This window comes from Cyclopterus lumpus, chromosome 4 (genome assembly GCF_009769545.1).
Source record: "Cyclopterus lumpus isolate fCycLum1 chromosome 4, fCycLum1.pri, whole genome shotgun sequence".
Lineage (NCBI taxonomy): Eukaryota > Metazoa > Chordata > Actinopteri > Perciformes > Cyclopteridae > Cyclopterus > Cyclopterus lumpus.
In genome coordinates, this window is record NC_046969.1 from 14,032,354 (window position 1) to 14,051,101 (window position 18,748).

The following is an 18,748-nucleotide window of genomic DNA, read 5'->3' on the forward strand; positions in this document are numbered from 1 at the left end:
CGTTCCTTGATGGTTTAAATAGTCTTTTCCACACCTTTTTACTGGTGAGGCTTTAAAAACTACAGATTTTAAAAGTGAAAAACTGTTTGAATTCATAACTAACATCTATTACTGCTTTCAGGACCAGTAGAGACCATCTGACCTTGTTCAATCTTAGTAGCAGCCATGTACACTGTCAAAGTGTCTACTTGCCCAGAGATTAAGCTAAGTAAAAGTTTAAAAGAAAATATGCAGCATAAGAATGGAGAGAAATTGTATGTGGTCTTGTAATTCTACTTGGAGTCATCTAGAAGCACTCAACCAATCCAAAGGAAAAGGAAAATCCTTCATGTATGTATTCATGAGGAGGAGAGAAATCATCTGCACCCTGTCTGGTGGGGGTGTGGGGGGGTATCTACCTAAGCTCCGTCACCAGTATCCCATTCCCCTCTTTCCTGGCAGGCAGATCTATTTATAGCTTCTGACGTCACTGGTCTCCTCTGATGGAGCCTCGTCACGGCCGACTACACTCAGCCAGGGGGAGGGTGAGGGTGTAAATAGGGTTGGGTGAGGTGGAGTGGTGGGGTGGGGGTGTTATCACTGAGGTAAGCCCTGCTGCAGCCCTCCCCCTCCTCTCTGCCATGTCACACCAATAAGGTGTGAGATGCTGAGCCACATCACTGTGCTGGATACAGCCTTCTTGATCCCCCCTCGTCCTCCTCTATGTTTGTGCCTCTCTGCTTCTGTGAATTATGTCTTTCATTCAGCATCGATTGCATAATAGCCATCTTTCATTTATCGGGCACTGCTATTGCTGGAGCGCCGGAGGCAGGCTGAGCTAAATATAGACATAGAACCCACCTTCCAGTGCTCTTTTGGTGCTCTGTTTTCTATTGTTATGATCAAGGAAGGAGGGGGGTATTATAACGGATACCAATTGATCTAACAGATACTGAGTATATTAAAAATACATTAACATTACCACTCAAGAGGTGCTATTATCTAATCCCGATACATTATTTTTTTACAATCCGATATTGTTGAAGACGTTTGTTTTGAAAGAATTCAGGTCAGAGAAGTGAATAGTTGTAACCAAGTGGTCGCTTGTTTCACTCTTTTTAAAAAAGAGTGCAGACGAGTCTGTGTGTCCTTGAGCCAGGCCTGGTACCACAGAGGTAATGGAGACCAGGGTGAGGCTGAACAAATGCAAAAGAGAACTCCCCCCCTTGTGTATTTAGACAAAAACTCAAAGCCATTTCCTACCGGCCCCTCTTTGTTTCTCTTTCTGTATTTTGTATCACGATTTTGGAAGCAACATTTTGGGTAAAATGGAATTCATGTGAGTAAATCTCATAAACCCTCTTCAGGCTCTGCAGACTGGCTTCTCTGATTGGAAGGATTCAAAGGGATTAAATCGTGGCAGAATTGAGCTGTGATACCTTTTGGTTACAGTAGATGGACTGAATCCAGCTGGCAAGAAAAGGCAGATTGTTGAAAAGACTATTTCATTTAGATCATACCAATAAAATACAATTTTACCTGTAGACGTTAAGTGCGTTGTTCAGTAATAGGGGTGCCTTTCAATGTGGTGGATGCGATGGGGTGACGCACCACGGATGAAGTCAGTGTTGACGTCATACGGAGATAGCAGAGGGAAAGATGTGTGTGGGTGTGCGTTTGGTTGCGAAAAACATATAATCACAAGGTCACCTGTTTGTAAAGACTCACAGTCAGGGCAGACAATTTGAACATAACCTTTTTATCCTTTTTAAACCAAGGTGTTTTGTGCTTGTTATTATGATGATTCTTCATACTGCCACATGAATATTTACACACATCCTATTCTTGTGTTATTTTTTAATTTCAACTATCTTTGTGAATGTTTGGGATAATTTATTGCAAGAAACATGCAGCTGTATTTTTTTTTAAAACATTTGAGGACATGCAGCATTCTGCACGCTGTACTTCCAGCTCCAGTCACTCTGCAGAGGCTTTATCGTACGTAGCTCATCTCAGCCTTGTCTTATCCTTATCTTTCAGTTTCTCCTTTCTTTCTCCATATGTCGTCAACAGGAGCAGTTTTATATTTGGGTATCCGTGGTTTGGATGCAGTGCTAAGATAACCTCATCAATGTTGCTTTGCATTTTCTTACTCTGTTATTTATTACTGTCTGGTGTTTTTTGTTTTTTTATTCTTTATGAACTTGATAGCTGCTTCTCTTATAATATTGAGGTATGCAAATTATAGTTTAGAAGTACTAGTAACACTAGTAGTAGTTGCATTAGTCATGTCATTAAAGGAATAATGTGTGAGGGTAGTATTGATGTGTTTCTTCTGTCTCACTCTCTGTAGTTTTGATGTGGAGAATGGCCTGTCGGTGGGTCGCAGTCCACTGGACTCTCAGACCAGCCCGGGTTCTGGGCTCGTACTTCAGGCCAACTTTCCCCACAGTCAACGGCGCGAGTCCTTCCTCTACCGCTCTGACTCAGACTTCGACCTTTCACCCAAAACAATGTCCCGAAACTCGTCTACTGCCAGCGACCTGTGAGTATTTTAAATATACTTTCTGTATCAATTTAACACCAATAAACCAACCAGCCGTTATCCTCTATATCATGTTGAATTTTTGATCTGGGTCCAGAGGTGCTGGTCCTAGATACCCAAGTCCCTCAGTATTAGTGTTTCTCCATAGTGAACATTTTAGGTTAATAATAGATTATTTCATAAACAATTGAATTACTAGAACATATTCAAAAACATTTAACATTTAATCTAAATTGTGACTCTTTCATTTGGGAAATAAACTGATTTAGCATTTCATGCCCTTGATTTATATACTGTATATAGCAATATGTAGCATCAGGACACACGGATTGAACCCCTTCTGTTATGAATGAATAGGGAAACACAGGCATGTATCCTTAATATTTATTCATGTCCTATTTACACCATGAAAAGTGCTTTTTTTTGCATCTGGCTTTAAAGATTCTTTTGGTAGCACAGCTCACGTAAACAACAGTCATGTTGATTTGGTATGTACAACTAAAGCTAAAACCATAATCTTCGCTCAGAAGTAGTTTTTCTGCCTGTTTATACAGCTAAAGGTTTCTCTGTGCAGCTAGCAGTCTATTTGAAGCCAGAGTGTAAATGGGGCCTCGACCACCAATAGCTGTCGCTCTTTGTTTTGAAGGGAGGAGGGATTGAAGCATTGGGAAATCAATTGGCTGCCTCGGTGAGACAGTGTAAAGAGTGCTGTGCTTTGTCTGTCCATCTCTTTGGGCTTTGCCATGTTGTCATGAGTCAAACCTTCTACCACTTACGCCTCCACCCCTCCACACCCCCACCCCCTTACACGTGACCTTTCCCTTACTATGACTTGAAGAACATATCGTGGATGCTCAACTCCAAAGTGATCATCACAGAGTATTTTTAACAGTGCCAGCAAGCATTTGACAGATAGGGATCTGGTATCACAAGTAAAAGCATTTGCTAATAATTTTTTGAAATATTTAATTTCACAAAACAATTAATAACAATACTTACAGGTGTCATATCTATAGTTATTCAGTGTCAAAATGTTTGCTGACACTGTACGTTTCACCGTCAGCATGGATTTACCCTGAAGTCTGGATGGTTATGATAATGAGACCTTCAAAGCTTCCAGAAAAGTCTACCTCTCCAAAAGTTGGCTTTCACAGCACTCCATGCATGAACAACTCCTCGCCTAGTAGTACAAATATATATATATATATATATATATATATATATATATATATATATATATATATATCTTTGAGGCAAAAAGAAACCAATCTGCATTGAGTAATTTTAAGCTTTGTAGAAATGTCATTAGCATCCCACAGGAGAAGTCTAGCCTACTAATTAAATATTCACTGGACCTTTAGCTCCAACTCTTGAAACAAATATTATAAATGCTACAGGAGAATTTGACCAATTACTTGGATCAAGTTGTCTTTTTCTTTCCTCTTTTTGTTGGAGCGGTAGCAGACACTCAACTTTTCTGAGCTTGTTTGCTAGAAACAACTGCCAGTTTTACATGGCAAGCTTGATGGGAGCCACAGGGCCAGAGAACCAAAACAATGAGCGACGAGCTGTCATTTTTGTCATTTGATTTTATCCTAAAAACGTCAACTAATTTGGGTTTATTGAGACTGGTTGAGTTAAACCTTAATGGGTAGATGCAGTGTTGATAAATGTTCCCCTGCCAGTAACTAGTGATATGTGTCTTTGTCTCATATTGTCTTATTTTAACTTATTTAAAGCAGTGGTTCTTTGGCTCTGAGGGTTAACTCTCAGCTGCATATTTGCCTCGAAGAAATATTTGTATAACTAAAACAATCTCCCCTCTATGTCTAGTGGGATATCTGAGACCAGGTCGTAACCCACTGTACTCTTCACTCTTCCTTTACATTTCCCACATTAAGATGATGACAACAAACAGATGCATTTGTTGTCATTGTTTGTGTGTTTGTGTTTTGAAGTTGTTTTTGTATCACATGGCTTCACACACTGCTTTTTCACTGGATATATGTTTGTGTTTGTCTGTGGTTTTCACAGGCATGGTGAAGACATGATAGTGACTCCATTTGCACAGGTTAGTAGCATGTTTGTGTTGCTGGTTTTGTATGACCAGAAATTCGCTAAATGTACTGGCTGCTTTCATCAAATTTGACAAATCAAAACAAAACCCAGTGGCCCAGGGACAACCTGTACAGCAGGGGACCGAAGGTTGGGGTTAGCATTAGGGACAATTTAGAACACAGCACCATTGAGTGGATTTATAAATCTGTTTGTAAAAAGCAAAGCAAAGCGTCAGTGGGGTCTTGACTGGGAATTACCTCATTGTAGAACATGTTGCTACAATACGCAGTTCTGAGGACATTTTATTCATCTGATTGATTCATTAGTCCAGCCGGTAATCAAGGATACACTAGATGGAGGATGCACTACTGTTTGTATTCTATTCTTGATATTAAGGGGATGTCTCGGGTGTCTCCATCCATACCAATTCACACAGCTCCAAATCTCACGCTCTCTTCTTCCTTCTTAGGTTCTTGCCAGTCTACGAACAGTGAGAAGTAACTTTGCTGTTCTGACACATCTGCAAGATCGTGTCGCAAACAAGTAAGAACTATAAACGGACTAAAGGGCCGACTGCTTGTTATCTTCTTGCTCCACTAACACTTCAACTGTTTACTTGTTCCAGGCGTCCGACAAGCAGCAACCAGCCATCCATGTGTAAGCCATGTCTTACAGGTCAGTGTTACTATCCCTGTGTGTCGGGACCCTGAGATTTATCATGTAAAACTGTGAATCATTTCATGTCTTTCCTTTTGTATGAAGATACTTTTCTATATTACTTAACATAAAAGACACGTTAGAGAATGTGATCTCAATGGGGTCATGCTGTTTATTTAAATGACTGAAAATTCAAAGATGTTGTGGCTTCATTTTGAACCATTACAGGTGCAAAGCAACAAGCTAATACATGTTCTCAGAGCTGCATCACACCCCTGGATCACTTATATAGAGACCTAAACTGTCCTGTAACATGTATATGTGTGACCTCTGACCTTTCAGAGGAGCCATATCAGAAGCTGGCAGTGGAGACACTAGAAGAGCTGGACTGGTGTCTGGACCAATTGGAGACGCTGCAGACGAGACACTCAGTCGGCGAGATGGCATCCAATAAGGTGAGAGGACATGTAGGAGAAATGTATGCAAGCAAATCTTGTTATATCAAAAATAATTTCCAATTTCTAACAATTAAATTCTGAGCTTCCCTTTGTCATGACAGCTATGACTGATTTTAATTGTAGTGCTCAAATGTGATTCCACAAGCAGGTCACATGCTTCGGGTCTGATCTTGTAACTCCTGGCCATGTGTGCAGAGCAGTGTTGATAAAGTGCATGTCCCTGTAGCTTTTTCCTGGTTATTCTAGTTTGAAAACTGATCTGAGTAACATATGAGGGGAGAAAGTCAGTTGTTATGACACATGCATCTGCAGTGTGAACAGAGCCAGAAACACTTGGGTTCATGAATGGCTTCTTCCTCCATATGAAGAGTTCATCATCGTCTCCTCGTTTCCCTCCATCATGCTTCTCTCTACCGTCTGGCTGCTACACTCAGTCCTCCTCCCTCTCCCAGTCAGCCAATCAGATCCCTCCCATCTACCCAGCCCCTGAAGCCAGATGGATCTGATTGGACAGAGAATAGGGAGCAGCATGCGGGGCGGGGGAGGGGGGATCCTCACAGCCTCTCCCGCTTTCTGAATCTAAGTGACAGTGTGTGACAGTAGTTGGATGAGGAGCTGCTGTCCACACCCTTTCTCCCCGATGCTGGACCACATCCCCAACCCTCCCCACCCCACTCTTCCTTCCCGACACCCCCACACCTCCGGGACAGGACACGTGACTGTGGGAACTTTTATTTCCAAACGGACTTCTCCTCTTGTTCAAACTGTTCCCGCTGCGCGTGGACATGAATTGAGTGAGCGGCGCGTCACTAAGCAAGCCAACTTGTTCGCTTGTCGCGTTGGATTTCCGAGGACCTCTAACAGCAACATGCGCGTGTTGACATGCCTGCGTCGGCTCTCTGCGCTGGTCTGCGCTGGAGACTCAGACAGGTGAGCGACGGGAGCGCCTTGTTTACATCGGGATCTATGGGCAGTGCAGGCTTTGCAGGGGGGCGGAATGCTGCGCGAGCCCGTCGCATCTGACTCATGGCCCGGGTCTGCAAACGGGCTGAATGTGGGGGGGGGGGGGGGGGGGGGGGGTGCAGAAAACATCTTTGTCAGAGGGAGTAGCTGATATGATTTTGTGATGATAATTTAGAGCGGTGTTTGGTTGCAGGAATATGCTGCATGATATGTGTAAACATATAGCATTTGAGATTGTGTGTGTATGTGAGAAATGGTGCTCTGACAACCTGAGGTCTACAATAGAGGGAGCAGGTGTGTTGAGAAGCTCCAGGAGAAGTAAACCATGATGATGATGATGATGATGAACAGGCACATTTTGGTTAAAGCTTCAGGATTATGATTCATGTAAATGTGTATGTTTTGGTTTGTGCCCATATATGTGTGTCACACGTAGCCACTGCAGCACTCTCTCACCTGGATCATCTCCTTCCTCCCTCAGTCACCACGTGCCCAAGCTGTTACATAATCAGTGTGGAAGCTGCCACTGACATCAAACTCAGGGGGAACACCGAACACTTGTGCTTGAAAAACTTTCACCAATGATTTTTTAAAACCACAGTGTAGATTTCACACGCGTGTCTGTGAACCGCCAACATAGAGACATTAAAGATATTATAGCTTGTTTCTTTTATAAATGAATAAGAGGGTAAATGTGCACTGTATAGAAATAAATGTGCTAAAATTGCACTATAGTTTTGTAAGAATGCAATGCTGGAGTTCCCCGACATGTTGGTGCTAAACATTCAACCCATAGGAAAAATGATGGAGCATTTAATTAACCAACCAAATAGCAGCAATGTACTATAACTAACTTACTAATTATGTATACGTTAAGTTACTTGCAGCCTAAAAATATGTACATGCAGAGATGACTGTGTACAGAAAAACATTTTTTTATCGCGGTGATAGAATCTGTCTGCAGACAGACAGACAGAATTATAAATAACTGGCAAAGGAATCAGAATGGGCTCTGTGGTAGTTCCCCATATAAAGGACCCCATTTGCCATGATGACTCACACAGACTCACAAGGTGAAAACAATACAAGCTTCGAAACACAGGAACATATTCAGTAAAAGTAAAGTGATGACAGTAGAGGAATCAAGAAATGCATTGATCATACATTGTTTTTAAAGCTGAGTTCTGAAATCCCTTTCAACGTAATAACCCTCCTCATAGAGAGGTAGGGAGACGGTAACAACACATGAGTTAGGGGAATTATAATGTAAGTTTTTTTTTAATCACAATACCTCCACCATGGTCTCTTATGTCTAGTTTTATAAATGTATACCAATTTAGTTCACTTTATATCCTGATGTTTAAACATGCTACACATGCACCTTGTCTTTGAGTATTTTAACATGTGTATCTGCAGTGTTACCTCCACAAACCACATGTTGTTTTGTGTCTTCCCAGTTTAAGAGGATGCTGAACCGCGAGCTGACGCAGCTATCAGAGACAAGCCGCTCAGGGAATCAGGTCTCAGAGTTCATCGCCAACACCTTCCTCGGTGAGTTTTAATGCCAAAGGTAAATGAATGAAAGGACACCCACTTTGTGGAAGGGAAGCTGTAGCTAACCCTTTTTTAAAGAGTGTATGAGGTCTAGTTAGCGAAAACTAATGCAGGCAGCCCTGCCAAGAAGTCTACATTCACAAATGTTATGATTTTTAGAAGTGAAGTTGATTTATTTGAGTAAAGAAGAAAATGCTTTTATATGTAAACCAAGAAGAAGAGAATACATTTTCAAGTAAAGACACAATGAGGAGAAAATGATTTAAAGAAGGATTAGATGGAAGAGGAAATTGAAAGGAAGTAATGAAAAAAAGAGATTTGGATATTGAAGAAATGAGAAGTCAAAGCTATAAAATATAAGATTTTTTGAAAAACAGAAAGGGGAGCGATTACTTTGTAGAAAAAGGAAATGAAACAGGAGGATGTATAAAGAAACAGGGAGATGATCATTTGAGTATTTTCAGGGCTAGAAAAGAGAGGAGGATTTTTTAAAACTGAAAATATGAAGAGAGCATGTTTATAAAAGAGAGGAAGGATGAGATGATATTAATAGGGAGGAATAGAGAAGGTGAGGGTCTTTTTCTTCCCTAAAAGAGAAGGAAGCGTGGCGACAGACAGCATTCCCAGACACATTGTGTGGCGTTGTCGTAGCAACAGGGTGCAATATTATTAGACGGCGTGCTGCATCAATAGGAGGCTCAGTCTTCAACAGCCCTGCCGGCAGGATGGAGGTCCAGCCGAACGAGGATGGAGCTGTCAGCCGTTTGCCGTTTTGACATGAGTGCCTCGGCGTCAAGCCCGTTTAGAAATTAACCCAATGGTTTTGAATGTGAGGAAGAGGAGGCACTGTGAGAGAGGCCAGACAGCGCCCCGTGTGACGCTGCCACTCAGGTCTCTCTGCATCCTTATGGTGGCGTGTGCTTGTATCTGGGCTCAGATCTGGATATCATTCCTGCCGTGCTTATTAAAAAAACGTGGATGTGAAATACTGAGGATGATATGTGGACGTGAGGTAAAGCCGGCTGTCTGTGATGTCACAATGGGATCATTATTTCCTTGGTTTGTACACAAACGGATGAGTTATTTTCAACATTATCGTGTCTGCTGCGACAACACCTTTGTGTCAACAAGTCATATGGAGATTATGCCCATACTTTTGGTGGAAACCTTGTTTTGATCATTTCCATGCTTTTGCTGAAGGGATTACGCGCTCCTCTGTGGGTTAGAAAATAAATCTCCAACATGGAGACGTGATGAAGCCTTTTCAAACCCACATTTGGAAAAACAAGAGAAGCACTTTGTCATCAAGCTCAAGACAATGTGAGCTCCTGAGACGCTAACAGGTTTTACCCATCATCCTTAGCTTTCTACGACTGGTGTTCTGTTCATATGATAATATAGCTATGTTCAGCAGGTGTACTTCATTACAGCTGCACAATCATGGTCTATATACTGTACACAAATACCATATTGCTTACATTTAAATCTATTTAGTATACTATTTTTACATGGCAATTACATGTTACTTATTTGATGTTACCTTAAATCTATAATTCTTTGATTGTGAGCGATGCAAAGTCTCGTCATTCACAAGTTTATTAACACAAATTCTGACTGTTGTGCATGCTTTTACAAAGAAGGCACATTGTTGTGTTGATATAATGAACGTGACTCATTCATCTACATGTGTATAAGTAGCGGAAAGTCTGTATGTGACGCCGTGTTCCCTTTTGAACAGATCTCCTTTAGGTCAGGATGTACAAATAGACTCGTTTCTCATATAGTTGTCTCATTGCTTGTGATTTTATTCATACTGGCCTTCTATTTGTGTATTGTGTCAGTGATTTGTAGAAGGCAGGTTTCATGTATCACACTCTTTGTGACACATTCTTACAAGCTGTACATGCTAGTATCGGATATAGTGGCAGCAGGTGCAGGATTCGTAGTAGAATTTGTATTCGCTGGTGCAGTCACTAGTTATAATATTTGCAGTGATAGCTTTATCTTTATGGATACTTGCAGCAGTAGTTGTGCATGATTGATTAAATGCTGACAGTATAATAGTAGTAGTTGTATCAGCAGTATTGACAAACAGATAAGTAGTTGATAGTAGCATAATTGTAGTAGTAGTATAGCTATAGTAACAGTGGAAGCAGCCATAGTTGGTCGAAGCACTAATTGTGCTGGTAATGGATTAGATACGGTGAATAATACAAATTACTACAGCAGAAAACACTCACTTCTGGGTCAAGACAGGTTCCCTTCAAAGAGAGTTAGAGTCAGAGCTCAGGCAAAGGTCTTCACTGACAAGAAACTTTACCTTTATTCTCTTTGTCCACTGTACCCGTCTTTACTGGGAGGAGAGGAGAAGAGTAGGAAAAGAAAGACACTTTGAATGTGAGTAATAACTAGTAAGCACGTCGCATGATTTATGTTTCCACTGGTAGGCTGGTAGCAACCAATAAACAGCATGAGTTATATTCCACCCTGTAAACCTAAGTGCATATAAACAAAGTCAGATCATATTTCTAAACAAGCATGCATGAAAACCTGATCACCTCCTACACAATATTACATTTTGTTTGATTCAAGAGGTATTCATATGATTTTAAAGAACATCAACAGTGCTATAAAAACTTTAAACTCACTGTATGTATTTTAAAGCAATATAGTGGATAGGATACCAGTCTGAATCCTATCCACTATATTGCTTTAAAATACATACAGTGATCCTATCCCATTGAACATGTGACAGTGTGGCAAAAGGGGCGCAATCATGTTAAGTCTGAGTATTTTAAATTACTTGAAGACAGACATATATATTCAACAGTATGCTGTGTGCTTGTTCACATTGCAGAGAAACAACATGACGTGGAGATCCTTTCTCCACCTTCTAAGGACAAGGAGAAGAAGAAGAGGCCAATGTCACAGATCAGTGGTGTGAAAAAGGCCACACAGAGTCCCGGCTTAGCACCCGCCCTCATCCCCCGCTTTGGAGTCAGCACACCACACGAGAGCCTACTGGCCAAGGTGGGCACTCACTCATACACATACACACACACACACACATGACACACAAACACAATGTGTCTGATAGATGTCCGGTTTTCCTTCTCCAGGAGGTCGAGGAAATTGATCGCTGGGGTCTGGATATATTCAAGATAGCAGAATTTTCAGGAAACCGCCCTCTGACGGTGATCATGTACTCCATCTTCCAGGTAGGAGGATCCCTCAGCGCAAAGTCTGCTGGAAAATTATGAAAATTAGACACGTTATAAAAGTTATACATTCTGTCTTTGACAGGTACAGTGAAGACATTACTGACACTTTGAAGTTGTCTGCTTCTACAGTGTATTTTTTTGCTGTGACCCATCAAGTTGTATTAAGTAAGAAAATGCTGGTTGCAGGCAAACTTTAGGCAACGTCTCGAGCCATTTAAATCAAAACCACAGAAGAGAAAAACTGATTTGTAGATGATGTGACTCAGATTCTCTCCTCACCCTTCCAGGACCGAGACCTTCTGAAAACCTTTAAGATCCCAAGTGACACCTTTATCACCCTAATGATGACCTTGGAGGACCATTACCATGCGGACGTAGCGTATCACAACAACATTCATGCAGCTGATGTGGTGCAGTCCATCCATGTCCTCCTGTCCACCCCCGCTTTAGAGGTGAGCTAAGGAAGCTGATGTTACTGTCGTTCATGCTTACAATTTAATATCAGTCTATTGTTTGAAATTAATGTGTTTTCTCTTCTTCATCCCAGGCAGTGTTCACAGACCTGGAGGTCATGGCTGTTCTGTTTGCTAGTGCCATCCATGATGTTGACCACCCAGGAGTCACCAACCAGTTCCTGATAAACACCAGTAGGTTTTACCACAACATACACCTGAGGAAACACAGTTTGGTTTGCTGTGTGCCTCAGTAATCAGGTGACATCTTGACTCTTTTAACTTAACCTGCACCTGAACTTGGTCTCGGTCATATTGGCAGAATGGCACAGGATCTTATCTAGACAGGGCTCCCATTAGCACTGATTCAAATGAACTGTACTTATGTTTGAGGTGTTTTAAATGGTTTTAACAAGTTCAACCCACATTTCAACCCACCACAGGTTCAGAGCTGGCGCTGATGTACAACGATGCCTCGGTGCTGGAGAATCACCACCTCGCTGTGGGCTTCAAACTGCTGCAAGAAGATAACTGTGACATCTTCCAAAACCTCAGCAAGAAACAGAGAGACTCTCTCCGAAAGATGGTGATTGACATGGTGAGTCTGCCAATACAACAGCTTTGTTTGAAAAGGCTGCTGGCAAAATCTAATCATGTAGTTGATGTATGAGAAAACAGACGGAACAAACAAATGGGGAAACAAGTTGTGAGGAAAAAGCCCCAAACAACCCCAAAACAATTTGAATTCCTATGATAAGTTTTTTATTTGTTAATGTTTGCTATTGTAGCTTATGTATGTATAGTGTGTTTTAACTTCTGTATGTCATAAAAGCAAATATGCTGAATAACCTTAGACCAATAAAAGACTTAACTGTTGCTAAAGTTCCCCATGGGAGTTTTGGTCAAGACCCCAAATGTTTCAAATGGAAAGTTCCTGTACCATGCTGTGTCAAACTGCATCCATGTATCACTCAGGGCAGCTGCAGAGAAACAGTATGTTATTGCTTTTTCAGAATCAGATTCAGTAACTCTTTGTACTGGTGGATACAATTACAGTGCAAGGGCAAAAAAACACAAACTGTCACTCGCCTCACACAATTTCACAGTTTCTGCAAGACAAACTATATAATTTCATATACACATGTCCTAAATCATTCAGCAATAACCGTTAAACACCGACAGAACCACTTGTCTTTTTAAATATAGGAAACAAGAAGGCCCCATTACACAGACAACATGAGTGACTGACGATGTGTTACACCTCTTCATAAGGTGCTTGCCACAGATATGTCCAAACACATGAACTTCTTGGCGGACATGAAGACAATGGTGGAGACCAAGAAGGTGACGAGTCTCGGAGTCCTGCTGCTAGACAACTACTCTGACCGCATCCAGGTGAGAACGCATTTTATCGGCATCAGGGAATTGTGTCAGGATTTAGAAATGGATCATTAATCTGTGGCTACAATCAGAAACATTAAAACGTACCTATATACCTAATACTCAAAACAAGCAATAAATAATAAGCCGTAAATATCAGCAGCAGCACATTTTCTACAGGAGCCTAGACACACACACATACACACACACTCAGACAGACAGAGACACACACGCACACAGACAGGTGCACACACACACACACACCCTGTTTGTATGTTCAACCGGGGAGTTAATGTCAAAGTGCTGCTGCCTGCTGGACACATAGTGGTCATTGCAGCTGAACTGATCTATACTGGGTATTGTCAGGATAACCATATATATAAAATAAAAGGAATACTACATTTCTCAAGTTATTACTGCTGCTTTTTCTGCGCATTTGTAGGCAAGGTTTTGTAAACGGGGTACAGTCTGAATGAGCGTCTGTTCTCCAGGTTCTGCAGAACATGGTCCACTGTGCCGATCTGAGCAACCCAACCAAACCGCTGGAGCTTTACCGCCAGTGGACGGACCGCATCATGGGGGAGTTCTTCACCCAGGGAGACCGAGAGCGGGACAAGGGCATGGACATCAGTCCCATGTGTGACAAACACAACGCCTCCATCGAGAAGAACCAGGTAACACCCACTGACACACAGGGATGTAGGATAATACAGTAAAAGTTATACACTTCAAGGAGTTTATATGATTTTAAAACCTCCAGGTTAACAACAGAGAACATTGGGGCAGAAAAGGCAACATTTTAGTAATCTCAGGATGAAACATTTCTGTGTCCTTAGTTTTTAATTAATTTCTCAAGCGTGAACCCAATATTTGCTCTTTTGCCAACGTCCTCCCAATCGTTTACCTCTTGAACGGCTAGAAGTAAGCACACATAATCATTATCCAGAATATATTGATTAAAAGGATTGTAGGAGGTGTGGAGGATTTACAGGAATTCATGGACAGAAATGGAATATCATATTTATAACTATGTTTTTATTAATGTACCTGAAACAAAACCTAAACATGTTTTTGCGTTAGCTTAGAATTAGCCTGCCCATATCTACATAGAGGGTCTGATGTTTCTACAGTATCTATAGAGGGAGCATATCACGTTTGTACATTACCTGAAGACCAAAATGTCTCAACAACATCGATATGCAACAACATCTTAGCAGCCTTAGTCTTCACAAGGCAAGCTTTATCCACCTGTTTGCCTTTTACATATTTTATATGCGTGTGTTTATTGCTTGATTCATTCATATTATTTCTATGACTAGGTGGGCTTTATCGACTACGTTGTCCACCCTCTGTGGGAGACATGGGCCGACTTGGTGCACCCTGATGCCCAGGACATCCTGGACACACTGGAGGACAACAGGGAGTGGTATCAGAGCATGATCCCCCGCAGCCCGTCGCCCTCCAGCCCTGAGGAGCACCATGTGGAGGTGATGCCAGGGGGAGGAGCTTTGGAACCAGGAGGGCCTGTCCCTTCGGGAGGAGGAGGAGGAGACAAGTTCCAGTTTGAACTCACTCTGGAGGAAGAAGAGGAGGATGAAGAGGAGGTAGAGTCTGACCTGGAGAGCCCCTTAGAGGGGGAGTCCCAGTCGGGTGGGGAGCAGCACCAGGACTCATCCTCTCCAGCTTTGTCCCCAGACCCCCGCGGCAACAGCAGGTACCGCCCCTCTTCGCCTCACCCGTCTCGGACCTTGAATCTGGCTGCCTTGTCGGTGCGGAGCCCCCACAGGACGCTGGCCTCCCCGGGTCGGGAAGGTGCCGACAGGGACAGAGAACTGAGCCAGGAGGGCGACGGGGTGGCGTGCCTACGTATGGGCACGTAACAACCAGCACCACCTGCCCCGCCTGACAGACACGAGTGCTGAATATGGAGAGACGGAGGCAGGGCAGGCCTTTATTAATAAAGTCTGTAAAATCACTACAGTCCCTTTTACACTGGAGACACCCGCTCTGGAGAACAGAGGGACGTTCTCCCTCTGTTTTATTTTATATTTTACCAAGAAGATTCCTTTCAGCCTCTCTTTGGGTGCCTGATTGACGTTTGTGTCCTGTCCTGCTTTGTTGTAGCATGAGTTTAGACCGTGCCTGAAAAACACTGCTGCAATTTAACTGGGAACAAAAGGTAAAGGAAATGTCTTCCTCCAAAATAACTGTTTATGACATTGCACCATAGTTTTGATTTAGGACATGAAATTACTGAGTCCGGTTGGAATAAGTGAGTATGATTTCTTTGTTTGAGAAGGATGTGAGAGATTAATCATTTTACCAAATACAAGATGTAGTTGAGAGAACAATTGATGGACCTAAACCTCAGGGTATGAAGAAAAACATAAATCTAATGTAGCACGGATGTAGTGGGTAACCCTCACCTGACCTTCGACCCCAAACTGTCTTTTATGTTTGATTTACCTCCAAACCAGAGACAATTGAGCTTTTGTTCAACCTGCGTGTCTTTACATTAAATGAAGCCCTTTAATAGAACATTTGGCAACTGAAGCAATCAAAGATTATGTATTTCAACCAGCTTGTAGCACCACAGTGATTAAACCCTGAAGCAGACTGTGCCCCAGTCTCACATGTCTAAATACAAGAGACACCATCTGTATAATTAGTTTGGGCTTCTTTTATTTAATTTTTTACCTGAGATGATTTCAAGGGGTGTCACTGTTTTAGGGTTTTGAACAGTTATTTCTACGTTGTATGTATGCTGGTCTTGTTTGTGTTGCTGTGCTTGACAAGCTTTTTTTATCAGGGTGCCTCCGGTCCGCAGTAGCACTTTACCGTCTCTGCCCTTCAGCTCTTCTATTCAGTCAGACAAAGGGCTTCGTCCGCTGTCGGCCTCCTGATCACACAGACACCGTACAGGACGTCTGACTCGAGGTACCAGAAGGCAGAGCAGGAAACTCACTGGTGATATTTAATTGCGATGTCCTCTGTAATGATCCCTGTTGCACCACCCAGCCGGGATATATAAACCTTTCTGAACCTCTAGATTAATATGATGTGGGCCAAACATGTGTGAACAGTCTATTAACAACACTTTATACTCTATGCCTGACGGCAGCACAGACGCGTTGAGCTGTTGTGATGTGATTTCATTGTTATACTGGGTACAACTTTTAAAGGATATTTCTGGTGTTATTATATATTTTTCTTGTTGAAAACCAATTCCATGAAAAGCTTTTAGTGCATCGCTCAATACTTTCCGACTTCTTCTTCTGGCCCCAAAACCATTTGTTTCCACAGAGGACATCTTTTAGAACAAATTGATTCATTATTTATTTTCATTCTAAAAAGGGAAGTGTAGATTTGATCTCAAACGTGCCTCTTAACCTCTTATCAACTACTTTGATTGTGAATTAATGTGTTAAGTTATGTATGTGCAGCAGCAGGACAGTATAGGTGGGATTGCTCCAAATCAAACTATAGTGGACATGTTCATGAGGGAATATGTCTCTCAGTGCAACATTGTGGCTCACTGGTGTGTTTTTTAATATTTATTGTACAATGGAGGTCTATGACTCAGAGGAATTAGCTGCTTCACAGAAATACTTGTTAGTTTAAATAGTTCATTGTGGGTTTCCATGTCTTTTCATGGGCTTTGATGACGGTAAGGAAAATATGGAATATCACCACATTTATCCTCTAATTGGGTCGTGTCATTATATCCTCATGTTGACTAGAAAAACTCTTCCTTCTTCTGTTGTAGAGATCAAAAATAGCTGAATCAGATCAAACTTAAACAGATTGTGTTATCGGTGTAATCTGAAAGAAAGTGCTCGACTGAGATTACTGTGTGCCATAAGTGTTGAAAACACAAACACCTGCCAGCCTACGATGCTGTACATTTTTACACTAGATATTTTAACCTGATGATTGTATCAAAGTCAATGACTTTATAGTGTTAGTTTTTACAAATGATATGCGTTTCCAGTATTTAAAGCAGACAGTTTTAGTTTGTGTGCAGTTCATAATCAGATAGCTGATACTTGAGTGTGTGTGTCGCTTCAGGAGTCCACGTTCAGTCGAGAGCCGTGTTGGTCGCAGTCACTGAGGTCGAAAGACCAGGAAGTAAACAAGCACAACACAAAGATACGATGCACTTCCTGGTCAGGCAGTCGTAGATTAAAATAGTCTATCAGTATTTCATACATGTGATAAAAGTGGTTGGAGCCTAGTGTAAGAGGACCATTATGCTGTTTTAACATGTCGAGCCTCACGGCATCATATGAAATTAAAGCAAGAAAACTGTTTATTTCTCAGCCTTAAAAAACGTGAATCTCAAAGATTGAGAATACATATTTCTCATGATGGAAGCAATATTTTGCGTCTGTCCTTGTACACATTCTTAGTGCGTTTGCCTTGAAAACATTCAAATGAGAATCTAAGCTAAATGTTGGAAATGTCACGTGTGTGTTGTCCCGATTACTCACTTAGCATAGTGTCAAAGTCCCTCAAAACTCCATGATGAACATGCCATGTAAATCTCAGCAGAAATTACTGTGGATCAGATATTCTGGTTATTCAGACTTTGCATACAGCACCGTAAATAGGCCAAAGCTTATACTAGCACAAGAAATGCCAAAATGTAGTGGGCGGATTGCCATGAAAACATGACCGCTTTCTATTTTCTGACCCTCGTGGCCTTTTGTTTAGCTTCACCTCGACAACATGAAATACATTTAGGCATATTGTCATGAAAATTGCATCTTAGCTTGGATTTAAACTATTGGGTATCTTTCTGAAGAGTATTAGTACACATTTGATGGGGATAATGACATGAAACTGATGTGCTGCATAGAGTTTATAGCTTTTTAACTCTTGTCCCTAGTTGTTTATTAGGCCATACCTTTATTATAAAATGATTCAATTTTGTGGCAAAAAAACGTCAAATTTATGGGACGAAGCATCATTATGGCATCTTCATCATGTAGTTTTGAAAGATAATTGATTTTAGTCCGCTGAATGTCATTTGCAGCTCTGTGTTTAGAGGCGTTACATCGGCATGTTAAACACAGTGTGGCTCTTTACAGGAAGCCATCAGTGTTAAAGGAAAGCTCTCGTTAGTGTGTTGCACTGATACGTCACAATTAATGTTCATACGGTCTATGTTTTCAGTCTGTCATGCAAACTTCTATAAAGATATTTATTCGTCAAACGTGTCTGTCGAGACAAAGTACTGTAAATTAGGACATTTGATGTTATGGAGCCTAAAAATCAAGTATACTTTAAAAGTGTGAACATACATGCACACTTTAAAGTATACTTGACTCACTCCAATGTTTGTCAAAGAACTATATTTTTGCTTCTCATTTTAAGCCAAAAGACTTCAGTTCAGGGTGTTTAAAGTAGAAAATGCCAATAAATAATATGGAAATGCATTCAGACTGGTTTTGTTTTTTCAGATGCACTCTAAAAACAGAA

General features: G+C 41.4%; 1 protein-coding gene across 5 annotated transcripts in view; it reads left to right on the forward strand.

Annotated features, from left to right (window-relative positions):
- LOC117730105 (cAMP-specific 3',5'-cyclic phosphodiesterase 4C-like) overlaps positions 1-18,708 on the forward strand; it is an 81,971-nt gene extending 63,263 nt beyond the window's left edge. For 3 of the 5 annotated variants that reach the window (XM_034531631.1, XM_034531633.1, XM_034531632.1), the window contains 14 exons: positions 2,333-2,524; positions 4,559-4,595; positions 5,052-5,125; positions 5,208-5,257; positions 5,582-5,694; positions 8,118-8,211; positions 11,072-11,244; positions 11,334-11,432; positions 11,723-11,887; positions 11,983-12,082; positions 12,331-12,485; positions 13,160-13,282; positions 13,759-13,941; positions 14,587-15,147. In XM_034531631.1, coding sequence (XP_034387522.1) covers positions 2,333-2,524; positions 4,559-4,595; positions 5,052-5,125; positions 5,208-5,257; positions 5,582-5,694; positions 8,118-8,211; positions 11,072-11,244; positions 11,334-11,432; positions 11,723-11,887; positions 11,983-12,082; positions 12,331-12,485; positions 13,160-13,282; positions 13,759-13,941; positions 14,587-15,147 — 2,119 coding nt within the window. Of the gene's footprint in view, positions 1-2,332; positions 2,525-4,558; positions 4,596-5,051; positions 5,126-5,207; positions 5,258-5,581; positions 5,695-5,780; positions 6,628-8,117; positions 8,212-11,071; positions 11,245-11,333; positions 11,433-11,722; positions 11,888-11,982; positions 12,083-12,330; positions 12,486-13,159; positions 13,283-13,758; positions 13,942-14,586 lie in introns of those variants that run through there. The other 2 variants (XM_034531630.1, XM_034531634.1) reach the window with 2 other exon arrangements.
- The last annotated feature ends 40 nt before the right edge of the window (positions 18,709-18,748 follow it).